The 24,273-nt window shown below is 38.8% G+C and overlaps 1 protein-coding gene across 1 annotated transcript in view; it reads left to right on the top strand.

Annotated features, from left to right (window-relative positions):
- Window positions 1–11,813: 11,813 nt before the first annotated feature.
- CA13 (carbonic anhydrase 13) overlaps window positions 11,814–24,273 on the top strand; it is a 28,831-nt gene continuing 16,371 nt past the window's right edge. The window contains exons 1-3 of the mRNA XM_065895094.1: window positions 11,814–11,850; window positions 16,229–16,426; window positions 22,752–22,870. Of these exons, the coding sequence (XP_065751166.1) occupies window positions 11,814–11,850; window positions 16,229–16,426; window positions 22,752–22,870 (354 nt within the window). The remainder of the gene's footprint in view (window positions 11,851–16,228; window positions 16,427–22,751; window positions 22,871–24,273) is intronic.

Here is a 24,273-nt window from a genome sequence, read left to right on the forward strand (position 1 = left end):
GGATTAGAAAAGTCATGAAGAGTCATTGTAGAAATTTGGAAAATTCAGAAAAGTATAAAGAAGGATGTGAACAACCAGCAATTACTGCATTTTGATTTAACTCATCACAGTCTTTCTTTCATTTGTATTTACTGTAATAGCTTCCTAACTTGTTCCCCTGCTTTAATCTCTACTCAACCCAGCAGCCGGAGGAATCCTGCTAAGATGTTAATCAGCTCATGTCATTCCTCAGCTCAAAACCTCCAGTGTTTCCCACATCACTCAGAATAAAGCCAAAGTACTTACAACGGCCTGCAAAGCCCTATTTGACAACCCTTGCCACCGCCCGCACTGCTTTCTTACTTTTCTGTAATCATGCCAGGCGTGCTCTTGCTTCTCGACCCTTCTTCTGGAGCACTCTCCCCCTAAATAGCTGCAAAGCTCCTCCCTTACCTCTTTCAGGTCTTCTCTCAAATGCCATATTTTTTTTCAGTGGGGGGCTTCCACGACTACCTCTGTAAAATTCCAAGTCCTCCTACATCCCTGCCCTCTTCTCCGCTATCCCATTATCACCATATAGCATCCCATATATGTATTTACTTTGCTTATTATCTGTCTCCTCCTGCCAGAATGTAGGCTCCATAAAAGCAGAGCATTTTTATCTGGTTTTGTTTGCTGCTATATTGGTTCTCTAATACATAACAAATCACCCCCAAATTTATTTGCTCCAAATAACACTCATCATTTATTTTCTCATGATTTCAGTGGGTATGGAATTTGTGAGTGGCTTGGCTTGATGGTTCTGGCTCAGAGTCTTTCATGAGATTCAGTTAAATGTTGACCAAGGCTGCAGTCATCTGAAGACTTGCCTGGGGCTGGAGGGTTTTCTTGCAAAGCAACTCACGTGGCTGCAGGTTGGTGCTGGCTATGGTCAGGATACCCCAAATCCTCTCCAGGAGAATCTCTTCACAGGGCTATTTGAGTATCCTCAGCTGTGGAAGCTGGCTACCCCTAGACTGAATGATCCAAGAAATCAAGGGAGAAACTGCAGTGTCTTTTATGCTCTAGACTCAGAAGTTACACACTATCGCCTCCACTGTATTTTTATTTTTTAATTTATTTTTCTAAAAATTTATTTATTTTTGGCTGCATTGGGTCTTTGTTGCTGCGCACAGGCTTTCTCTAATTGTGGCGAGCAGGGGCTACCCTTCGTTGTGTCTGGCACATAGAGGGAACCTGACAAATATTTTTGAACAATGAATAAATTCCAACCACTTAGATTTTTTAAAATATATTTCTTGGCAACCTTTTTTTCTAAGCAAATATACTCTGTTGTTTATTAAAAATTGGAATTTTTCTCTAGATAAAAGCGTATAATCTATAAATGTAAACATATATACTAAGTATATTTAAAAATATGTTTAATATCTTCCTAAAGTTACATCTTTTTGATGTTCGATATTATTTCAACTCTCTTCTTATCATTAGCATTTCCGTTGTTTCTTGATTTCTTCTGTTATAAATACACTGTGTGAACATCCCTCTACATAAACCTTTGAGCAATCTCCTAATATTTTCTTGGAAAGCATGACTAGGAATAAGATCTAAGATTACAGATACTTAAAATACTTGATTTAAGTTACCAACTTGCTTCCAGAAATATCATATATTTTACATTTCTACCAACAGAATATGAACATGCCTATTTCCCTGCATCCTAATTCATATGGAATGTTGATACTTTTTAAGAAACTGAAATTTTGATTAGGAAGGAATGGCATAAGAACTTTTATAAAATTATACATCTTTTGGATTTGGATTTAATGCTTAAAGTATAGTTTTCTTTCTTTTCTGGTTTTGTCATATTAACTGATTGTTTAGGAGTCAAAATCAACAAAATTTAGAGGTGAGGGGAGAAAGAGACAAGCAGGAAGTATGAGAATTAAGCTTCTGACTTGTGCAACCAAGTGTGTGGTGGTGCCATTTAATGAGATAGGAAAATTTTTGAGAAGGAGATTGGGATGGGGAGAGGAATAAATAATTCCATTCTGGACACCTGAAGTTGCAGAAGTTGAATCAGTTCGGGAGATCTAGAACTGTGCTGCCCAGTGTAGTAGCCATTGACCACATACGGCTATCAGTCACTTGTAAGGGGCTGGCCAGAATTGAGATATTCTGTAACAGTAAAATACAAACCAGATTTAGAACACTTAGTAAGAAAAAAAGAATATAAAAGATATATTGTGTCAGTTAAGGCCAACCAAGAGACAGAAATCACACAATAACTTGTACAAGAAAAGTTTACTGTAAGGAATTATCAACTCTAACAGGGAATAAGATGTAAAGGAGAATGCTAAGGAATACCCTTAGGCTAAGGGCAAGTTCTGAAGGAAGGACAAACTTGGTAGTTGGCCTCCTTTCCAAGGTTAGGATTCATATCTCTGGAGAAGTGTGGTTGCAGCCCACTAGGTGGCAGAGGAGTTTAAAGGGTGGCCCAGATAGGAGCTGGTCCAGGGTTGCCAGGCAAGCAGAAAACGCCCCTCTAGGGTACAGTGGGATAAGTCTGGCATGCAGGTTGCAAAGGACTCCGAGCATGGGGCACCAACTCTCTGGCAGGGTGATGCACAGCCTAGAATGCACGGGTCTGGATCAAGAGCACCATGGCAGACACCGTCACGGTGCAGGCTGCCTGAGGCTGGTGGGCTGGTGTGCACAGGGAGCTGGGGCATCTGCTTGCCAGCAGGGTGGCATGAGAGCTGGGGTATGTGGTGCCTGCTTCAGGAAGTGCAGTGAGACGGTCACTGGGCTGGGGCTGAGGCTGTGAGCTTGCCAAGGGACTGCACACTCTGGGTGTGAGGCTGGACCAGGGTGCCCCTGCAAGTCCACCCACATGTGTTCCTGCCAGCAGCCAAGAGGAACAAGAAAAAAACAAAAAAGTAGCACACCGGAACCAGGAAAGCAGTCTCCCCTCCTGTAATGTCCCTCAACTGAAAAAAAATTAACATTGTGCTTGCTGCAAAGAAATTCTTGAAGCTCCTTTATCACAGAGCAGTAATTAATGCTGAATTTCATAATGATATTTAATTCAATGTTAATCAATTTAATTATAAATTGATAATTGGCACACTCATTCATTTTTTTCTATTAATTCATGTTGAAACAATATTTTGGATGTATCGGGTTAAATAAGATACATCATTTAAACAAATTTCACTTTTCTTTTTACTTCTTAAAAAAAATTAATTAATTAATTTTTGGCCACGTTGGGTCTTTGTTCCTGCGCGTGGGCTTCTCATCGCGGTGGCTTCTCTTCTTTGCGGAGCATGGGCTCTAGGTATGCGGCCTTAAGTAGTTGTGTCTCCGGGGCTCTAGAGCACAGGCTCAGTAGTTGTGGCACATGGACTTAGTTGTTCTGCAGCATGTGGGATCTTCCCGGACCAGGGCTCGAACCCATGTCCCCTGCATTGGCAGGTGGATTCTTAACCAGTGCGCCACCAGGGAATTCCTACTTTTATTTTTTTTTGCGCTACGCAGGCCTCTCACTGTTGTGGCCTTTCTCGTTGCGGGCACGCAGGCTCAGTGGCCATGGCTCACGGGCCCAGCCGCTCTGCGGCATATGGGATCTTCCCGGACCGGGGCACGAACCCATGTCCCCTGCGCGGACTCTCAACCACTGTGCCACCAGGGAAGCCCACTACTTGTTTTTTTTAATGTAAGTAGTTGAATATGTAAAACTTGGATAATGCTGGAAGAAATAGCTGAACTATGTAGATTACATCCTAGAAAGTGATAGAAGTACCTAGGAAGAGCGTGTAGAGAGAGGAGAGATCCTAGTGGAAAGCCCCAACCCTCCCAAATTTAAAGGTTTGTGTGATGGTTAATTTCATGTCTCAACTCGACTGGGCCACAGGGTGCCAGGATATTTGGTCAAACATTATCCTGGGTGTTTCTGCAAGGGTGTTTTTGAATAAAATTTGCATTGAAATCAGTAGACTGAGTTAAGCAGATTGTCCTTCTTAATGTGTGTGGGTCTCATCCTTCAACTGAAGACCTGAATAAAACAAAAAGCCTGACGCTTTCCCAAGTAAGACAGAATTCCTCCTGCCTGACTTCCTATGAACTGTGACATTAGCTTTTTATGGCCCTCGGACTGGAACTGAAACACTGGCTCTTCCTGGGTCTCAAGCCTGTTGGCCTTCAGGCTGGATCTGCACCATTGACACTCCAGGGTCCCCAGCTTGCTGGCTCATCCTGCAGATTATGGGACTTGTCAGCTTCCATAATTGTGTGAGCCAGTTCCTTATAATAAATATCTTTATAACACACACACACACACACACACACACACACACACACACACACACACAAAGTGCGTGCGTAGTGTGTGGTCCTGTGTCTCTGGAGAAACCTTACTAATATAGTTGAGTATAGGAGAGAAAAACTCAAGGAACACCAGAGAGGACAGGTGGGTAGCAAATGGGAGCTGTATGTATGTTCTGCGAGAAACTTTCTTCCTAAAGAGAGAAAATTCTAGAACACATTAGTATGCTGATGGCAGTGACAAAGAAGGAGTGGAGTTGGTAACGTAGGTTAATAAAGGATATAATGGTATGTGTTTGGTGGGAGTGGGAGGTTTTGCTAGGTGTCCAAGGCTAGTGCATCAAGTTTTCAGTGGCAGAATGGTGGGATCCAGGTAGGGAACTTACTGGAGTGAGGATGTATCAAGCCTTCCTTGGTGCTGAGATGGGGATATGGGTATCGTTCTTGATAGAATAGACTGTCCTTTCCTAGAGGACAGAAAAGGATAAATAAACTTTAGAAAAGCTGATGACAGAATGTCTGTCAGCACCCTAATTTCTCTCTGTCATTATATTTCAGAGAGTTGGCAGGAATAGAGTGACATTGACTTGTTCATTCCAAACCAAGGAACAATGCACTAAATTCTTTTAGTTAATTATTTTGAATTATTATTTTGGCATGAATTATCTGGACTTTTCAACACTGTTCTGATGTTTATACAGCTTCATTTTCTGTTTTGTTTTGTTTTTTTTCAGTACGCGGGCCTCTCACTGTTGTGGCTTCTCCCCTTGAGAAGCAGAGGCTCCGGACGCGCAGGCTCAGAGGCCATGGCTCACGGGCCCAGCCACTCTACGGCATGTGGGATCTTCCCGGACCAGGGCACGAAACCGTGTCCCCTGCATCGGCAGGCGGACTCTCAACCACTGCGCCACCAGGGAAGCCCTTCATTTTCTTTTAAGTAATCTTAGCTCTCTCCTTTTTCATACTTTATCTGCTCTTATAATATGTTCAAATAAGACACAAAGTACTATAAAATAGGGTATGGATACATTTCTGTTACTGTAGAAAACAGTGTGAGATTAAACGAAAGAACAAAAATATAGCAGGCAGGGTTTTAGCAATGTGCTCTTGTCTGACAATATGGGACAAAATGTTTTGCTCTAGTTTCTGGAAGTTATAATCTGAGAAGTGACTTAGGAGGTGGTTCCTTGTAGTCACCTTTCCAATTCTGGTATGAGAATTCTCATCCTAGAGTGAAATCTCTGTCCCTTGAGCAAGACCTTTAGCCCCTTTGGGCCTCAGTGTAATCTGGAGAGCTTGCCTTGTGCATTTCTAACCCCAGCATAACCTTAGGAATGGGAAATTGAAGAAATTGAAACCACATATAGTATCAGCTCCATAAAATTAACACTCTCCACCAGACATCAAATGAATCAAATGACAAGTCTTGTGGTTAATCAGTCATAGCTGTGCAAATCACAGGACTTGATGAATGAAGGAAATGGGTACAAAGTGAGAGCACCTCGGACTTGCAACTCTGCAGACTGGGGCCGTGTTCCTGACAGTGAGGCTTGCCTCTCTAGGTAACTGAGGAATGAGGAACCTTGCTCATGTCAGTTTCCTGCTGGGTAAAAGTCAGATGAAAACAGCCACTTCAGTTCACATGTAGAATTTGTATAAAGAATCCCTGGCGGGGGGGAATTTGTATTTCTGAGGAAGAATCTGTGTATGTCCCCTAACAAAAGAATTTGAATTCATACCTTGATATTTCTTTAATATGCTACTATACTTAATTGAATATTTGTATGGCTAGAGTTGTGATTTACAAGTGCCTCTCATACATACAGTATCTGATTCACTGAGGAGAGGTGACCTAAGCATGTTTTTCTGCGAAGGAAGCTTGTACTGGATCTAACTGGTTCAAGAGTGAAGTGGAGTTGATGACCATATCCTGGGTTCTCTGGCCAGTGTTAATCTCACTTTACTTGTTTACACTTGATGGCTGTGATCCCAGAGTCAGAGGCTCCTTGTTAAGGAGAAAGTCCACACAAAGTTATAAAAGTTTACTTAGCAAGTTAATAGGTTCATTGATTTGAGGGTTCATTGATTTGACCCCCCAATTCTTTTGAAAAAACTAAAACCCACAGAAAAATTCTAAGAATGGCATCATGAGCACCCAAACATGCCTCAACTAGTGTCACCAGTTATTGACTGAGACATTTGAGAATCAGTTGCAGACATCAAGGTACTTTGGCCTTATAGCTTTAACATTCATCTCCTAAAGTATTCTCAGTACCATCATCGCACCTATGAAAATTAACATCATTTCAATAATACCACATGCAGTCCATGCTTATATTTCTCCAATTGTCCCCAAAGCATCTATTACAGCTTTTCCCCCAATCTAGAATCTAATTGAGGGTCACACATTATGTTTTGTTGTTATGTATCTTTTGTTTTTTAATCCTAGACTGTGTGAATATTTTATTCACCAATAACCAAAACTTTCACCCAGAAGTTTTAGCGCCCATTACTGATTCTTGCCTGAAATACTGGCCTTGCAAAGATGGTTGTTTAAAATTCTATCATTTTGTTTGTATTCTCTCATAAAGAAGTTCACTCTCTCTCACTCTCTCTCTCATTCTGTACCACTATGGACTCATAGATATTTGAGGGAGAGGATTAATGTATTATCATCATTATTCTTTCTGGTGGCCAAATTGTCCCAAATCTGGCAGTGGGACTTCCTGTAAGCTAGCTCCTGTGGGAGGTGTGTATGTGTATGTGTTTTACATGACCGCATTAGTTTTTTTATGGGTCTATTTTATGGGTCTGTTTTTTTTTTATAATTTATTTTTGGGTGACAGTTTTAGGTTCACAGCAAAATTGAGAGGCAGGTACAGAGAGTTTCCAAATACCCCCTACCAGCGCACATGCATAGCCTCAACCGTTATCAATTCTCCCACCAGAGGGTACCTTTGCTACCAATGATGAACGTACATTGACACATCATAATCACCCAACGTCCACAGTTTACATTAGGGTCCATTCTTGGTGTTTTACATTCGATGGATTTGAACAAATTTATAATAACATGTATTCATTATAATAGTATCATACAGAATAGTTTCACTGCCCTGAAAAATCCTCTATGCTCTGCCTGTTCATCTCAGCACCCTTTCAGCAACCATTGATCTTTTTACTGTCTCCATAGTTTTGTCATTTTCAGAATGTCATATAGTTGGAATCATACAGTATGTAGCCATTTCAGATCGGCTTCTTTCACTTAGAAATATGCAGTTAAGTTACCTCCACGTCTTTTCATGATGATAGCTCATTTCTTTTTAATAATAATAATATTCTGTTGTCTGGATGTACCACAATTTAATTATCTGTTCACCTACTGAAGGAGACATCTTGGTTGCTTCTAAGTTTGGGCAATTATAAATCAAGCTGCAATAAACATCCATGTGAGGCTTCCCTGGTGGCGCACTGGTTGAGAGTCTGCCTGACGATGCAGGGGACGCGGGTTCGTGCCCCAGTCTGGGAAGATCCCGCATGCCGCGGAGTGGCTGGACCCGTGAGCCGTGGCCGCTGAGCCTGCGCGTCTGGAGCCTGTGCTCCGCAACGGGAGAGGCCACAATGGTGAGAGGCCACAATGGTGAGAGGCTCGCATACCGCAAAAAAAAAAAAAAAAAAAAATCCACGTGCAGGTTTTTGTGTGGACGAACTTTTCCACTCATTTGGGTAAATTCCAAGTAGTGTGATAGCTGGATTGTACGGTAAGAGTATGCTTAGTTTTGTAAGAAATTGCCAAACTGTCTTCTTACCATTTTGCATCCCCACCACAGTAAATGAGAGTTCTTATTGCTCTAGATTGTTGCCAGCATTTGGTGGTGTCAGTGTTCTGGATTTTCACCAATTCTGAATAGGTGGTATCTCATTTTAATCTTCATTTCCCTGATGACATATGATGTGGAACATCTTTTGTATGCTTATTTGCTATCTGTATATCTTCTTTGGTGAGGTGCCTGTTAAGCTCTTTGGCACATTTTAAAAAATCAAGTTATTTTCTTATTGTTAAGGTTTAATAGTATTTTGTATATATTGGATAATAGCCCTTTATTATATGTGTCTTTTGAAAGTGTTTTCTCCCATTCTGTGGCTTGTGTCTCATTCTCTTGACTCATTAGGTTTTGATCACTTTCTAGCTTTCTGGCATAAAAAATATGTTCTAGGCTCTCACCTTGATCTTTCCTTGTTCCATTTCTGAAACCAGCCACTTCTCCAAGGGGCTCTGATTCCTTGTAAAGGGTAAAGGAGTTCAGAAATCAAAATCTGGGGACCAGGTGTCCCATAGCAAGAGGTAGATGCAGATTTGTGGAGCCTGAAGCTAATATAATTTTGGAATTGTCTTTTTTTTTTAAAGAAGAATACAAAATTACAAATATAAAATTAGGTATAGGGCCTTATAAGAAGTCCATAAGTGAGGAGCCATAAAGTTTGTGTTTTTGGTTCACTGGCATTGGGGTGTGACTGCTTTTAGCATCTTTCAGTGAACAGAATATTCAAATCTAGTATGACAATGTTCATTGTAGCTTTTGCCCTTTCATATTTGTATAAACCAGAGTGAAAATCATTGGTTCCAGAGGTTATCAATATATTTACTCATTGTTCTTTCTTAATATTAGAAGTATACACAAAATGGTTTCACAATAACAACACTGATATTACTACCAAAATTAAATCTAGCAGTAAAGTTCAAGATTGTTTTGCAGTTCTTCTTAATATGTAATATACTTTATTAAGGATATATATAGCCAGAGTACTCTATTCAAAGCATATTTTTTTTCTGTGTGGTTATATTATCACATTAATATACAGTTAAGTTCATTTGTTTCTGCCTAAATTAAATTTTAGTGTTTTTTTAATCCTCTTTAATTTTTTTGAAAATATAAAACATTTATGATTAGAAAATTAAAAAGATAAACTGAGAAATCTCACTTTCATCCCTATAGACCCCATCCCCAACCATCCTCTATAAGGATCCATTTTTGTTAACTTGTGGTTTAAACTCCATAATTTTTTTGGAGAAAATCTGCAAGTATGTATACAAATTCTTATTTCTCTTTTTTAAAATTATAAAAAATGTAGCATATTATATACACTCTTTTGCACCTTTGCTTTTTTTTCCCTCTTTTTTCCCACCAAATCTGTCCCAGAACTCATCCCATCTCTGTTCATGGAGATCTTCATTCTTTTCAAATCTTGATAGTAGCCCATTGTGTGGAGTCTCTACAGATTATTTAACCAGTTTCTATAAATTGTTATTTGATTGTTTCTAATAGTTAGGTTGCTCTTTTGGAAAATTGGATAGACTACACAATACACTCAAACCAGAGGAAATTGTGTACCCAAGCAGTAAAAGTAACAATTTGGGAAGGATTTGAAGCCACTAACTGGAACTTCTTTAACAGTTTTGGTCCATTAATTCATGTATTCATTCATTCAAGAACTATTCTTGAGCATTAGGAACTGACATTTACTTAGAGCATTATTCACCTTGATGTGCTAATCATCTGAGTTACTGAAAATGGGTATACTAAGCTCCTTACTGAGAGGTTCCTTGGGTTTATAAAATATGAAACTTAATCTGAGACAAGGGCACCATGGGAAAATGGCTCATGGAATTCTGAGCTTTTGCGATCTCTTTCACTGCATTCATACAGTGCATACATGTATCCCCAACTATATCTATAGACTTAGTGGAGAATAAGGGTGCTTAGCTAAGTAACCCAGACTTAACTTTTCAAGATAACATTCTTAAATAAATTTAAGATACTTATATATGTCTTATGTATCTTACATGTATTTATATATTTTATATACACCTATCTATGTGTGTGTATATAAATATATATGCATATTGTCTTCTGTGGTGAAAATGAATATAGATCAGACATTACTCTTAACAGTTTGGTTCCTATTATATTCTTGGCATAAATGAACCCAGTTGTGCCACAGAACGTGGAATGTGGAAGCCTAGGCCTTCTCCTAGGTGCAAGAGAAGCATAAAGTTTATTGTGTTTAATGCTATATGAAGTGCAGCATTTCTTCTGTTTCATTCTAACCTCAATAAGAGCTATACAAGCAGAAGGAGCTACAGGCTCACTATGGGGTATTTAGGTCAGATCTAAAGAAGAATAGTTCAAATTGATCCTTATTTAGTGGTCCCTGAACAATGCAGTGGTTACCCAAAGAGGGACTCCCTGGGACTTGCAATTGCCACATTATGCAGCTGCGATGTGGATGGCAAGAGAAAATGAAAGATATTTTAACAGCCACTCTTAAGTCTTTTATGGAAGGCTCATGCCAATTAAGAAGCTCTTTGCATTAGTTTGTCTCTAAGTAACACTGCACAATTCAATATGAAAGTTCACGTAGACCTAACTCAAACCCTTACACGGCTGGAACAGTAATTATAATCCTGGCAGGTCACACAGTTTATTTTTCATTGGGAACCCAGAACACCCACACGAGGACAGAAATTCAAGGCTCTGCAGTCAGTTCCGTCGTCCGTCTAGGGCAGCACGCCTACCAAGCATCCCTGCAGGGTCAAAAGGGCAACAGAATTTCAGGGCCGAGTATCAATAACCAGGCTTAGGTCCCTCACTCCCCAAGCCACAGGCCCGCAGAGGGTGAGCGTTAGGGGAAGGGGGCAGCAAGAATGGGCGGGTGGGGATCGGCTCCTCTTTAAGAGGGATCTCTAGGCTCCAAGTAGCTGCGTTGATCTGGGGCCGGTTACTTAGTTTTTAAGCCTCATTCCCTTGTTTCCTAACTATTGGGAACTTATAGTGTCTTCCTCAAAAGAGGAAGGATCTAAAGGGAAAATGCGGGTAAACGTCTGGGCTAAGACCCTGGCCTGTGGTAAGTCCTTAATAAATAGCAGCAGAATTCTTTTTGTGGCTCTTATCATTGTCATTATTGCGCTGTATTGTCCTTGCAGTCACCGCCACCACGACCATCCCCGCCCTCCTCACTTCTCCAGCCGGTTCCTCACCTCCCAGCCGGGCGGCTCCCGGCCTGGGTGGCTCATTCATTCCCTGGAGGGCCCGCTGGGCAACACTTGCCTCTCTAGGATGACCGCTTCTCAGAAGGCAGGAAAGCCCCTCTGGAAGCCCTTCTTTCTTTCTTTCTCTCCTCCCTCTCCATCTCCCCGCCTTCCTATCAAGCACTATCTCTTTCCCGAGTTCAAACAGTGAGAGGACTCGCACCGCAGGACTCAGCCCGGCTCCGAGCGCCCCCCCACTCCCAGCCCCTTCGTCCTCCCTTCTCGGGCGCCTTCCCTGCCCGCCACTGCCCCCTGGCGGACGAGGCCGAGAGCGCCCTGGCCCCGGGGTTCAAGGGCTCTCCCGGCCCCCCGCGGCCCCCGCCCTAAGCTGGGCCCCCGCCAGCCCCACGCAAGCTCGCTCGCCCGGCCCGCTCCCTCCTTCTGCTCGCTGCCCCGCCACTTCTGCCTGCCACCCCGAGGTACCATGGCGAGGTTCAGCTGGGGATACGGCGAGCACAATGGTGAGCGCCTTCCGCGGATGGGAGGGGTGAGAGAGGGGGCTCTGCGCCGGGGACGGCCGAGGGGGACCGCCCGCTTCCCGGAGTCCGCCGACCGCACTCTGCCAATCCACACTTGGCGAGAAACTTTTCGGTTTGTCTTTTGAATGAGCAGCGCTCCCCGGAGCCACACGCAGGAAGCGGAGGGAAGGCATAGTCCTGCGTGGACAGGGAAAGCGTCTCGGAGGCTGTTGATAGTGGGGGTGAGTTGACGTGCGTTAGCCCTGTCACGATACCCCAGACCCCGAAATCTTCAGATATGTCCCCTCGCTTTCATTTGAAAAGCCGAAAACTTTCTCTAGTAGTAACTACTTATCAATCAAAGGCACCGAGTTTAGAAATCTGAGGACATATTTCAATGAATAGAGGACAAGTTTGCTTTCAGTCTTCTAAGCTCATTATCTCTACGGGGAAACAAATCATGGAAAATATTTGAAAATATACTTAAGAAACTTTAATGACTTGAATTGCAACATTGAAGATTTACGTTGCCTTCTTGTCAACCAATGTACCGCAACTTTCTTAATAGCTAGCTGTTAGCTGTAAAATATTTCCACAGCAACTTGCAGTTGGTTGACTGGTACTGCTGGTTTTACCAAGATTTTAGGTTCTTTCTTAGAAATGAAGTTATATTTTAAGTTACGTCTGCAGTCTGCATGCTTTCTCCTTCTCCTTCTACACATCCTTTCAGAGACTGAGGAATTAGCAAAGGATCATTGACATTGTAACACGTTGGTAAAAATGTGTTTATTGATGGAACCAACAGGAATAATAAGATGTATACTTTTCTTCTTGTATATCCTAAATTATCAAAAGTAACCCATTTTTCTTGTTTTTGTATTAAACTGAACTGATGATTTTCAAATAACCATTACTTGAAATGTTTGCAAAGTGACACCACGAAAGCCTTACAGTGAATCACTGTCAAAATTAGGTCTGAGAATAATGATAGTAATAATAATAATACTTTCTTGGATTAACATGCATATTATTCAGCAGTACTGTATAGTTAATTTTATAGAAAGCTTACTTTCACAAAGAAACAGAAAAGTTTCATTTCTAATTGTAGTCTTTTTGAGGCTATGACTAACTTGCCAGTTAAAAAATGGCAGCAGGTGAAAGTTAGAGTTTTAATAATGAAAGGTATAATTTAGGTGGATTTCTCTTTGAGACTGCAATTATAATCTTACATTTTGCTAATTTTCAATTTATGTTTGGGGAAAAAACCTACAAAACAAATTTCTTTTAATTTCCCTCTCTGCTGGAATAATTTCTGTTATTGTTATTTAATAGTCACTGGGTGTTAACAGTGCCCTCACTATGATTAGGAAGGAGAAGCGTATTTTCAATCAATGAGTATTGATTACTCTTTAATATGTTCAAAAATATTGGCTCCAATGAAGTGCATCTGAAATTTTAAAAATCCATCTTAGAAATATGTGAAGGAGGTTAAGAGGTACAAACTTCCAGTTACAAAATAAATGAATCATGAGGATGAAATGTACAGTGTGGGGAATAAAGTTATGTAAACTTTTTACCTAAAGTAAAAAGTTATGTAATGTCTTTGTATTGTGACAGATGGTAAGTAGACTTATCATGGTGATCATTTTGAAGTGTATAAAAATATTGAATCACTGTGTTGTGCACTAGGTACTAACATAGGTAAATTACGCTTCAAAAACAAACAAACAAACCTAGAGAAGAAGAGATCAGGTTTATGATTACCAGAGTGGGTGGGAAGGGGGAATTGGATGAAAGTGGTCAAAAGGTACACACTTCCAGTTATAAAATAACTAAGTACTAGGGATTTAATGCACAACATGTTACATATAATAAACACGGCTGTATGTTATATATAAAAGTTGTCAAGAGAGTAAATCCTAAGAGTTCTCATCACAGGGAAAAAATATTTTTTCTATTTCTTTGATTTTGTATCTATATGAGATGATTGATGTTAACTAAATTTATTGTGGTAATCATATCATGGGGTATGTAAGTCACATCATTATGCTGTACACCTTAAACTTACATAGTGCTGTATGTCAATTATATCTCAATAAAATTGGAGAAAACCGAAGAAACAAATGAAAATTTGAAAACATAAAAAAAAATTCATCTTAGAAAAGCCATTAACAAGGAGTGATTTTGTATTTTGGCTAAGAATTGTAGGACCATTCCCTGCTTTTAGATTCAATAGCTTTCTGAGGACCACACCTTTAAGTAGATCAACTTTGGCAAAATCCTATTGGAAATGTGTTGTATCCTGACTGGGCAAGTTTTGTTGCTTGCCAGTTTAGACTGGCAAGAGCAGTGAATGAGCAGACAAAAGGAAACTTTAGCTGGGAATAGTAGCAGTGATAAAATGGAACATCAAGAAGTGAGGCACTGGAAGTGGTTACCTTCACAAACAGCTTACAACTTCTTCCACAAACCTTGACAATTTTATTAGTTTAGTTTAGGAAATGTGACAATCACTGAAAACTACCTATCTCTATGGATATTCAGAAAGTTCCTGAATCAATGGAAGAACTTCTGTATATCTCTATAACTGTGTTTAAATGGGTTTAACGTTGCACGTAAAAGGCAAGGGAAAGGAACCTACCATCATGGTTAATAGATAATATTGACTAATGCAAAGTGCTATTATTTTTATCTTATTTTGGCTTGCCTCTGCTTTTAAAAATAGTTCTGGTTATAAAGGACTGGAAATAGGAGCATAAAGGAATTAAGAGGAGAAAGATGCTCTTTCCTGATTGGAAAAAAGTTAATATGACATATGTGTTGCATACTTGAAATCCGATTCTCATTAGGTTAACTCATACTTGTGGGCAGTGAAATAGAACATTTTTTTCACATGAAAAAAGGACGAGATTGTATACAAAAAGAGTGTTAGAAAGGTAAATGAAAGGTAAATGAAAGTACTTAGTAAATAAGGAAATGCAATGCCTTTTCTGTAATAAGATGTAACGAAGGACTTTTGATGTTCAAGTTGCTTTCAAGTCCAAAGTGTATGATTCATAAGAGAACAATTTCTAAGTTATGTGTGTGGTTATGTATTCATGCTATGACTTTTTTGTACCTGAAGCATATGTAAAGGAAAGAATTTATGCTTTCTCTTTTGCAAAGAAGAAGAGTGATAAGGAGCGTTAGATTTAGAGATTGAAGCTGTTGATAATTATGATATATTTGCATTTCTTGAAATTTCATTCTAAATCTTATCTTTAAAAAATATTTGTTGTTGTTAGTAACAAATGCTTAATTCATTGTCATGCTGTGTCATCTTAGTTAGTACTTGACTTTTAGAGAAAGCAAGTTAGTTGGTTAGTGGAGTAGGGAAAAGCTTAGTCAGCAGCCATGCTCTACAGACCTGGTGGAGGTGGTGTAAATTACAGGCAGAGTAGAGGAGGAAATAAGAACCTCTAACCTGTAAAGTCTGTAGACTGGCTTGGAGCTTACTTGAAGCTGCAACCTGGCTGTTGATTTTGAGAGGCAGAACTTGAATGAGTCTCCCAGAGAAGTGAGAGTAGACAAGGGAATTGTCAGTTTATTGCTTCACCTCAATTTATCAAACATGTGTTCAATTTGGGAACTTGATGCGATTTTGACTTTGTGAATGAGGACCAGGATGCCAATTGTACCTTGTATTGGAATTCAAATGTAATATTGGCAAAACAACCCTGGAAGGACCTTCTGAAACACAGAAAGAGAGAAATAAATTGTTGCCTGACTCTACTGCAGAAAACCAACAATATTACATTTCCTGACATGGTGCAGTCATTTTATGTGTGAAAAATTTACATATTTCCTTAGTTTGCCTGTTGCACATTCACAGGAAATTGAGCTGAGAACTGGGTGACATGTGAAGATACAGTGAGTGATAGAAGTGGGGAGAGCATTTTAAAGAACTACACCCTTTTTTGCTACACAGCTTTCTCAGCTCTGTTAGTTCTTTCAGCCTATAAACCTGACCTGTGGAGCTCTCACAGCTCATTCTTGGAGCTGAGACTGAATCCCATTGTTTTCAATGATGAATTGTAGTGTTGCTTTTAGTTCAGTAGAAGGCATTTGTGAAGTACTTTTAACATGCTCTTTTGTCTACAAGGGTGAGTTTAATTCTGAAGATAAATTAAGGCAAACCAGGAAGTTTCCATACCTATAATAAAAGCAGTTGGTCTTGTGAAACAAAACAAAACAATTAGATGTTAAAGTGCTGAGGGTAAAGATCGTATTTTATTAATCTTTGTATTTTCTTCAATGTCAAGTACAGTGCATTGCACTCAACAAGTATTTGCTGAATGAAATAACTTATTCAGTCCTTTTCTTTTGGTCCTATATGTTAAAGGTCCTATTCATTGGAATGAATTTTTCCCTATTGCTGATGGAGATCAACAATCTCCAATTGAGATTAAAACCAAAGAAGTGAAATATGATTCTTCCCTCCGACCTCTTAGTATCAAGTACGACACAAGCTCAGCTAAAATCATCAGTAATAGCGGCCATTCCTTCAATGTTGACTTTGATGACACAGAGGACAAATCAGGTTGGCTTTTCTTTTTTTTTCTTGGTTGGGGTGAGGAGCTTGGTTGATTGGATGGCACATTCTTATCTTTCATATTTGAACTACCTATGCACTGTGTGTTCCTTATTAGTACTTTGCTAGAACTTAGAGTAAAAGTTTTGTTTGATTAGTTCATGGAATAATGTCTTTCACACGGTGAATAAATAATAGACCAACCAAAAAAAAAAAAAAACTAGTTTATTTGTTAATTTAAAAACTGAGCGAAGTAGAAAAGAGCATTTCCTTTTAAAATGAACATTTAATCCTTATTCAAGTATACCTCCTGCCCAAAGAATAGATGATATCAAGTTTATAAGTAAGATTAAAGAGAAGATCAGAGAGAATCATATTTTGGAACACTTTTTAAGGCTTCCGACAAATTATTTTTATCTTAAGTCTAATATTAGGATAATGCTATACTTTATTAATGAAAAATAAATTTTAAGAATCCTTAATTGGAAGAAAGTGTTCACTTATTCATTAAGCTCAGATTTAGTTTAGTAATAATATCTTGTGTTTATGTAGTGCTACATTGTTAGCAAAAATTATAAGCCCATTACATTTCTTCCTCATATTTGTTAAATTCATAAACGTGATTCACTTTCATCAGAGCAATTTAAAAGATGCATAAGGAAAGATGAACACATGGTACTTTTCCAACTTTTGGGTGGGTGGAGAAGTAACCTCACTTTTTACATATATTAAATTGTCTTTCCTTCAGGCCCTCAGTTTTATGAATCTGTATTAATAGATATGGTTGATGTGATAGTACATTATAAAAGTAGTCCGAGGTTTCTAAGTACAAAGTTTATACCACCCATAATGGTAGTTTGATACTGTTTATGATCTCTCAAACGAAAAATTGAGGCTATCCATTCCTACTTTTAGAATAAGAAATGATTAGATTGTACTTCATCTAAAACTTTCTCATAAAAAAACCTTAGTCATAAAAAATTCTTACTTTAATTTGCTCAGTGATGATCCTGGTCTTCTCTCTCTCTCTCCCTCTCTCTTCCTCTCATTTTCCCTCTACTTTGGGTTAATCAGTGGAATTAGTTTGTCTGTGTTTCCAGGTTTGACGCTGTGTCTGTAATGGGTAGTGTGTGCCCTCTCCCATAAGCAAAGGTCTCATTTCTATCTAGATCACAATGAAATTATCAGGGTTAATTGAAAATATCCATAAAGTACTTAGTATTCCTCTGAGACAGAAGCTACATATATATAGGTCATGATTCTCGTTCTTCTGTCTCAAGATAAATGAAGAGAATGTTTCATGGTAATTTGGGGGATTAAATTAATTAAAACGTAGAAACCGCCATGGCTAAAATAAATTGTTGCTGGTTTTTCTTTTTCTTTGGTACAAACTATAAAAAACACAAAGATACTTCTGTAACAAGCCATTTTAACTTGAGTAAAACAGTCTCCATTTTATAAAGAAGCCATTCTTACCAAGGTTAACTCTCAATCCCACCAGTCAAGAGACCACAGGTGTGAAACCTTCCTCATGGTCCTGGCAGGGCTTCTTTGGCTGGGCAGCTGCACAACCAGTGGTTAACCTGTGGGGAGCCACTCCTCAAAATTTTAATAGTCCTTTAAAAAGCTACAGGTAGATGTGAAATTCACACAGGAAGAAATTCATTAGAGACAACTCTCCAATTGGCTGTAGCAGACAAGGGTGTTCTCCCCCTAGCTTCTGGTTTTTCGGAACACAGACAAGGTCCCCCCTCTCTGGGAATCACACCTGACTGGCCCCGTCACCCCTCCTGTGGCATCCCAGGCCTGTCCTCTTACAGAACTTCCCACATTGCATTGTGACTGCCAGTTGGTTCTTTCCACTCAGCTAAAGGCTCCCTGTGAGCAACAGCTGTGTCTTACTCATTTACCTAGCCTGGTGCCTGGCACACAGAGGGTACTCAATAAACGTATGTTTCAGTTAAAAGCATTTTTTGGTATGATGTTTCTTGGAGGATATGGACAACACCATGGTATGGCATTAGGGTACAGAATGCATTAGTATATGTAGGTGAAGTCCCGATAGAATTACAAACCACCAGAAATTAATTAATATTTACCATTTGACACCTAAATAGTTTGAACATTGGTGGATTATTCATTGTTTGAACATTTAATTTTTAAAGGCTGTGGTACTAATTTTTAAGTTTTAATAAATGAAATAGTTCCTGGCATATAGTAAATACTCAATAACTACTAATAACTAGTGATAAAAATAATAATAAATAATAATGGTCTGTGTCCCTTCTGTGGATAAGATATGTTGTGCTGAAATTTTAAAAATATGTCAAAAGGAAGGAAGCAGCTTTCTTGCTAAGAAAGGCCTACTAAGAATGCTAGTAACTTGATGGATTCAGTGACTGTTCTTTAATTTTCATCTCTAAAAATTGTCAATTTCTCAGTTATAATCCTGTTATCTAGTTCTAGGTAACTGCCTGAAGTTAACCAAATGTACAAGATCTTAAATTATATATTAAAAAAGAAAAAAAACAGAAAAAGATGGGGGGTAAGCATACCTTAGTTGTGTGATCCACGCCCCCCCCTCCCCGAGCCAAGATATACAGGAAACTAAATTGTCAATCTGTGACAATGATGTATTATAAAACTTTATTATAATTATGTTTCCTTCTATAAGTTTCTTGAGGATAGGGATGGCCTTGCTCATTGTGTACTTAGTATTGAACACAGTTGCTGACCCATTATAAGCTCTTAAGAATTGTTGAATGAATGAGAGATCAGAGAGTAACTTGGTGTGCACATGCTCAGAGCAAAGGAAGCCAGAAGGCAGACTAATGAAGACTGTCCTGGCTCTGAAAAGAATTCAAGCCCCAGTAGCTAGGACCATTCCTATCTTCGTTCTCTCTTTCTCTCTCTCTCTCACTATAATCCTGGCAGATCTGTGTTCTTTGTTCTTTTCCTAGATTCCAAGCAAAATATAGATGTGCTGTTCATTTAGTTTTACTTCAGAGAACTGTTTACCATACAGTGATCAGTCCATGACTTTTATTAGATTCACAAGTCCTAAGACTATGCGCTTTAGTGATGCTCAGGTCACTTCAGTAGCATCCTTACAAACTGAAGTTTGTGGGGGAGTGTTTCTACAGGTGAGGTCTCTTTCTTACTTTATGTTAGTAACATTTATTGCTCCGGGAACTGTCCTAGGCATTGGGTATACAAGAGAATGAGATCAATTCTGCCTTAAAGGAGTGTGTATCCTAGTGAGATAGACAGTAAATGCATGAACAGACAAGGGTTTTTCTTTCTAAATGAATTTTTTTCTGATTTTGTTTTGCCAGCCTTGCTTTTCATTTTAGGCAGCTGACTACAGTGTAGTTTCAGAAAGTGAGTAGAGTAAGCAAATTACTAACAATTAAAAAAAAAGTTAAGTTCAATAGAGTAATGTTCCTAGTTGGTCTTTGCAGCATATAGCAAATGACAGATATCCTTTTACTAAGTTATTAAAATTTTCTCAGACTTTAAAATTAACTCTGTTTTCTTGATCTCTGTAGATCTCTTATATGAAAGTTTTATTTGGAATAGACTTTTAAAAAAAATCTTAATGGAGGGATACGTGAAGTATTATATATATATATATATATATATATATATATATATATATATATGCTAAGTGTGATTTTGGAGAAATAATTACTAGTTTTCAAACATAAGATGGAAACAATATATATTTATTCATCTAGGTTAGAAAGTAAGATGAAGAATTTGACTCTTTAAAACACTAAATCATCCTCATTAAAAAATAATTTTTGTCATCATTATTCATGTTATATCATAGTTTAGCTGTTTAGTTGTTTTATTATAGACCATCTCAACGTTGACGATTAACCTTGGTATTTTGACTCATTTTTTCCCACTGTGTTTCTTTGGTAGAGCACTGCTCCAGGAGAATGGTCTTCATGATTAGACATTTGATCATAGTCCCAGGTTGGATATTTTAGTTAAAACACTCCAAGTCCAGATATGTAAAGAGTAAGGCAATCTCTGTTGCTTAACTAAGCAGAGCTGTGCTAATCTGGCTTTAAACCCTGGATTCAGAGCAGGCTTTCCAGAGATCAACCAGTACTCTTGGATGTTTCCCTAATAATGTGTGTGTCTTTTGGTATCACTTTCTTTCTCCTGAGCCAGCTTGTTTGCATCTTCTCCCAAAGTCAATTCCACATTGATCACTCAAGCTCTCTAAGCTGCTTTTTATCTGTGAAGGAATGACTTCACAGTTCAGCTCAGGTCTTATTATGCAATAGCGAGGGAAAAAGAGACACTAGAGCTGTTGATTTCTTTTTGTTTGGAATGTCACTGCATCCATGCTATATGGAGCCAGGGAAATGAGCCTTTTAAATTAATTTATCTGTGAATCATCTTTGAAACTGTTTGTTTAAATACAAATCAAATATTTTATTCATTCATTCATCAAATATTTATTGTGCATCTCCTCTGTGATGGTTACTATGCTAGGTGATGGGATGGGTACAACAGAGACCCGAGCAGATGGTCTCTGCCCTCGTGAACATTGTTCCGTGGGAGAAGAAACAGTACAATTTTCTGTTTGTGACAGAGTAACAGAAGAGCAAGCCCTAGAGTCTGGTGTAAGTGGTTCTCCCTTCTCTTTTATTTTTCAGAGAGCTCTGAACATAGCTATCTTTATTTATTGTAAAGAAATCTGGATGCAAATGAATCTAAAGGAAGCCCCAACCATTCAACCTTACAAAAGATTTTATTATATACGCTCCCATTTTTTTTTCCTTAGGCAGTTTCAGGAATTGTAGAAGTTAAAGAACATCCAGTCCAATCTCCTAATTAAACAAACAATCACAAATATAGACAAGAGAGCTGAAGCCCATAGAGGCTTAAATGAGTTTTGAAAGGTGGCATAGTTTAGTAGCCAAGCTGGGACTATTCCCACATCTGCTGATTCCAACTACTATACCAACTCTTAATTACTGATGTTCAACTTCAGCCGAGTCAAACCAAGTAAGGGAGAAATGAATTCAGTTGTACTGGTTAATACAGATGGCAGTCTGGATCATTCTTTCTCCTACAGTATAGCTCAAAGAGGAGTGTGCCTTAGTCAAATGTATTATCTTGTCTTTGTTGTTGTTGTTGTTTGTAGAAAACTGCATGCGATACCTCTTAACATCTTTTGCTTCTTATATAAGGTGCATCATTCTTGACAAATTTTGAGATATATATATATATATATATATATATATATATATATCTTCTGAAGAGGAGGGTAATTTAAATCAAACTATTGTTAAAGGCTGCACCATACCAATAAAACACTTAATCCTGTTGGAATGTCAATGAGAGATTAGCAGTGCTTTTGATGTAATCAGCATGTGATGTTTCCACATCTTCACATATCCTTTAAAACATGCTCAATAAAGATTAATTGGGAGGAGACAGTTTAGGACTATGTTTTCTACTAAAAATCTTTTCTGTATACTTAATATATGATTCTATTGCCACGGTTTTAGAGATCATATGTGTTGAGGCAAAGTACTAAAATATACTCTGCCAAAGTGACAAAGATATGATGGATTATTTTAAAAGTGTTAATTTTGTCCTGTATTTCATGTTTCCCCAAGAAGATAGAATTCAAGTATAAAAGACATGCTTACTTTGCCAGTTTTTGTAGTAATCATAACAGCAATAAAATAGTAATAATAGCTAACGTGTCCAGCATGCTGACTTTCTGCCAGGCAGTGATAAGTACTTTGTGTTCAATTTTTCTTCTGTTTTTACAACAGCATCAGGAGGAGGTCACATTACTCTCTGGAGGTTATAGACAGGAGAGCTGAGGTTTCAAAGTTAAAGGATTTGTGCAAGATGACACAGTTAGTAAATAAGGCGTGAGCCCCAGGACTCCTAACGCTGAAGCCTGTTCTCTGACCGTATTGCTAGGCTGCTCTACCGTGTTCAAGATGGAGCTCTTAGCACATCACATTTTTATTTAGAGAGGCTGACATTCTCCATTAAACAGAGCAATTCTTTACCTCTACAAACTCCCAGTTTCTGCTACTTTTAACCAGTGTGTCTGTTTTGATTTACAAGATATTCCATAAAAACCTGTATTGTGGACTCTTTAACCTTTTAAAATGTTTGTTTTTACTCCTCATATATTTAAAAGTTGTATTCCTGTCAGCCATCTGAATGACATTTATAAAAAATTCCTTGAAGGACATGGAGATGTTGAGTGATCCAGGGAGATGCTGTGGGTTGTGACAGGATGTGTAATTTTTTTTTTCTTGCTGACAATTTAAAATGTATTGATGTTTAGTTCTGCGTGGGGGTCCTCTCACCGGAAGCTACAGGTTACGACAGTTTCACCTTCACTGGGGGTCCACCGATGATCACGGCTCTGAACACGTGGTGGACGGCATGAGATATGCCGCAGAGGTGAGCCATCAGACTTGTATTCATCATTCAGAGTTTTTCTATGTGATGGGATTTTGGGGACACAGAAGACAACTCTCCTTATGCCAGATTAGGTGTCTCAGTGGCTGAAATCGCTTTATTCTGTCAGCATGAGAGTTTATCAACATGAGAGCCACACGTTTGGCCCTTCTGAGTCTTAGAGATTAAGGTTTTTGTGCCATTTTAGAAATGAATAAACTGGAGACTTAGAGAGACTTAACTTATCCAGCTAGGAAGCAGTTGAGATGGCTTGAAACCCAGGTCTGTCCAATACCAATTACAAACTCTGTTGTATTTCCTGAAAAGCCAGTGAGAAGGGAGAGAAAGAAACATTTGGTTTAGGCCCAACTGTGTACACATTTGGTCCAGACACAAATATATACTAAGATCAAGTAAAGTCCATATAATAGAGTTAATAGTAAGTGGCCAAGTTCCTCGTAGGGATAAAAAGTAAAGTCACAAACTTTCCTAAGCTCTACATTACCTCTACAACCCCAGGTATTAAAATGGAGTCTCTGTTAATTATTCAGGTCATTGGTAAAGCAGAATAGGATGAAGTGTTCATTGACTTGTTTTTTTTCCATTGGGGAGTGAACTTCTTTTCCTTATAATCATATTCATTAATAATATTCTACTTTTTCTAATCCTCTGGTTAAAGGACAAAGCATAATATACTTCAAGCTTTAAAACAGTTAAATATTGGGCTTCCCTGGTGGCGCAGTGGTTGAGAGTCCGCCTGCCGATGCAGGGGATACGGTGTGGAGCGGCTGGGCCCGTGAGCCATGGCCACTGAGCCTGTGCGTCCGGAGCCTGTGCTCTGCAATGGGAGAGGCCACAACAGTGACAGGCCCGCGTACCGCCAAAAAAAAAATACAGTTAAATATTGCTAACACCCAGCTTTACCATGAGATGAAAGTGAATTATCGTGTGATTCAACCAAAGCTACTTATGTGAAAATATATAATGTGGCTTGTGAGTCGCCTAGGCAAGACAGAGCAAATGTTACCAGGCAAGTACAGTTTTTCTTCATTTTTCTTGTGATTACTGACCTGTGAAGTTGAGACACTCTTTTATAGCCCTGCTGTTCAGAGAGATTCAGCAAACAGACTTCTTTCCAGTTTTATTTTTCTGTTGACTTATACATCTGCTCTCTGAGACTATCAACCAAAATGTCCTTTTTGCCTACTAAAACACTTTTGCTTGAGGCCAAGTGCTTAGGGTATGGGACCTGCACTTTCCTTGGGGTGGAAGAATAAAATCTACAACCAAAGTGGACAAAAGATGCCAAGAATGTACAAAGCAGAACTCCTGAATCTGTACAGTGTCTCAGTTTATATCACCTACTGAATAGTTTTCATGTTTGCTTTCTAAAGTTTTGTGTTCTA

This window comes from Phocoena phocoena, chromosome 17 (genome assembly GCF_963924675.1).
Source record: "Phocoena phocoena chromosome 17, mPhoPho1.1, whole genome shotgun sequence".
Lineage (NCBI taxonomy): Eukaryota > Metazoa > Chordata > Mammalia > Artiodactyla > Phocoenidae > Phocoena > Phocoena phocoena.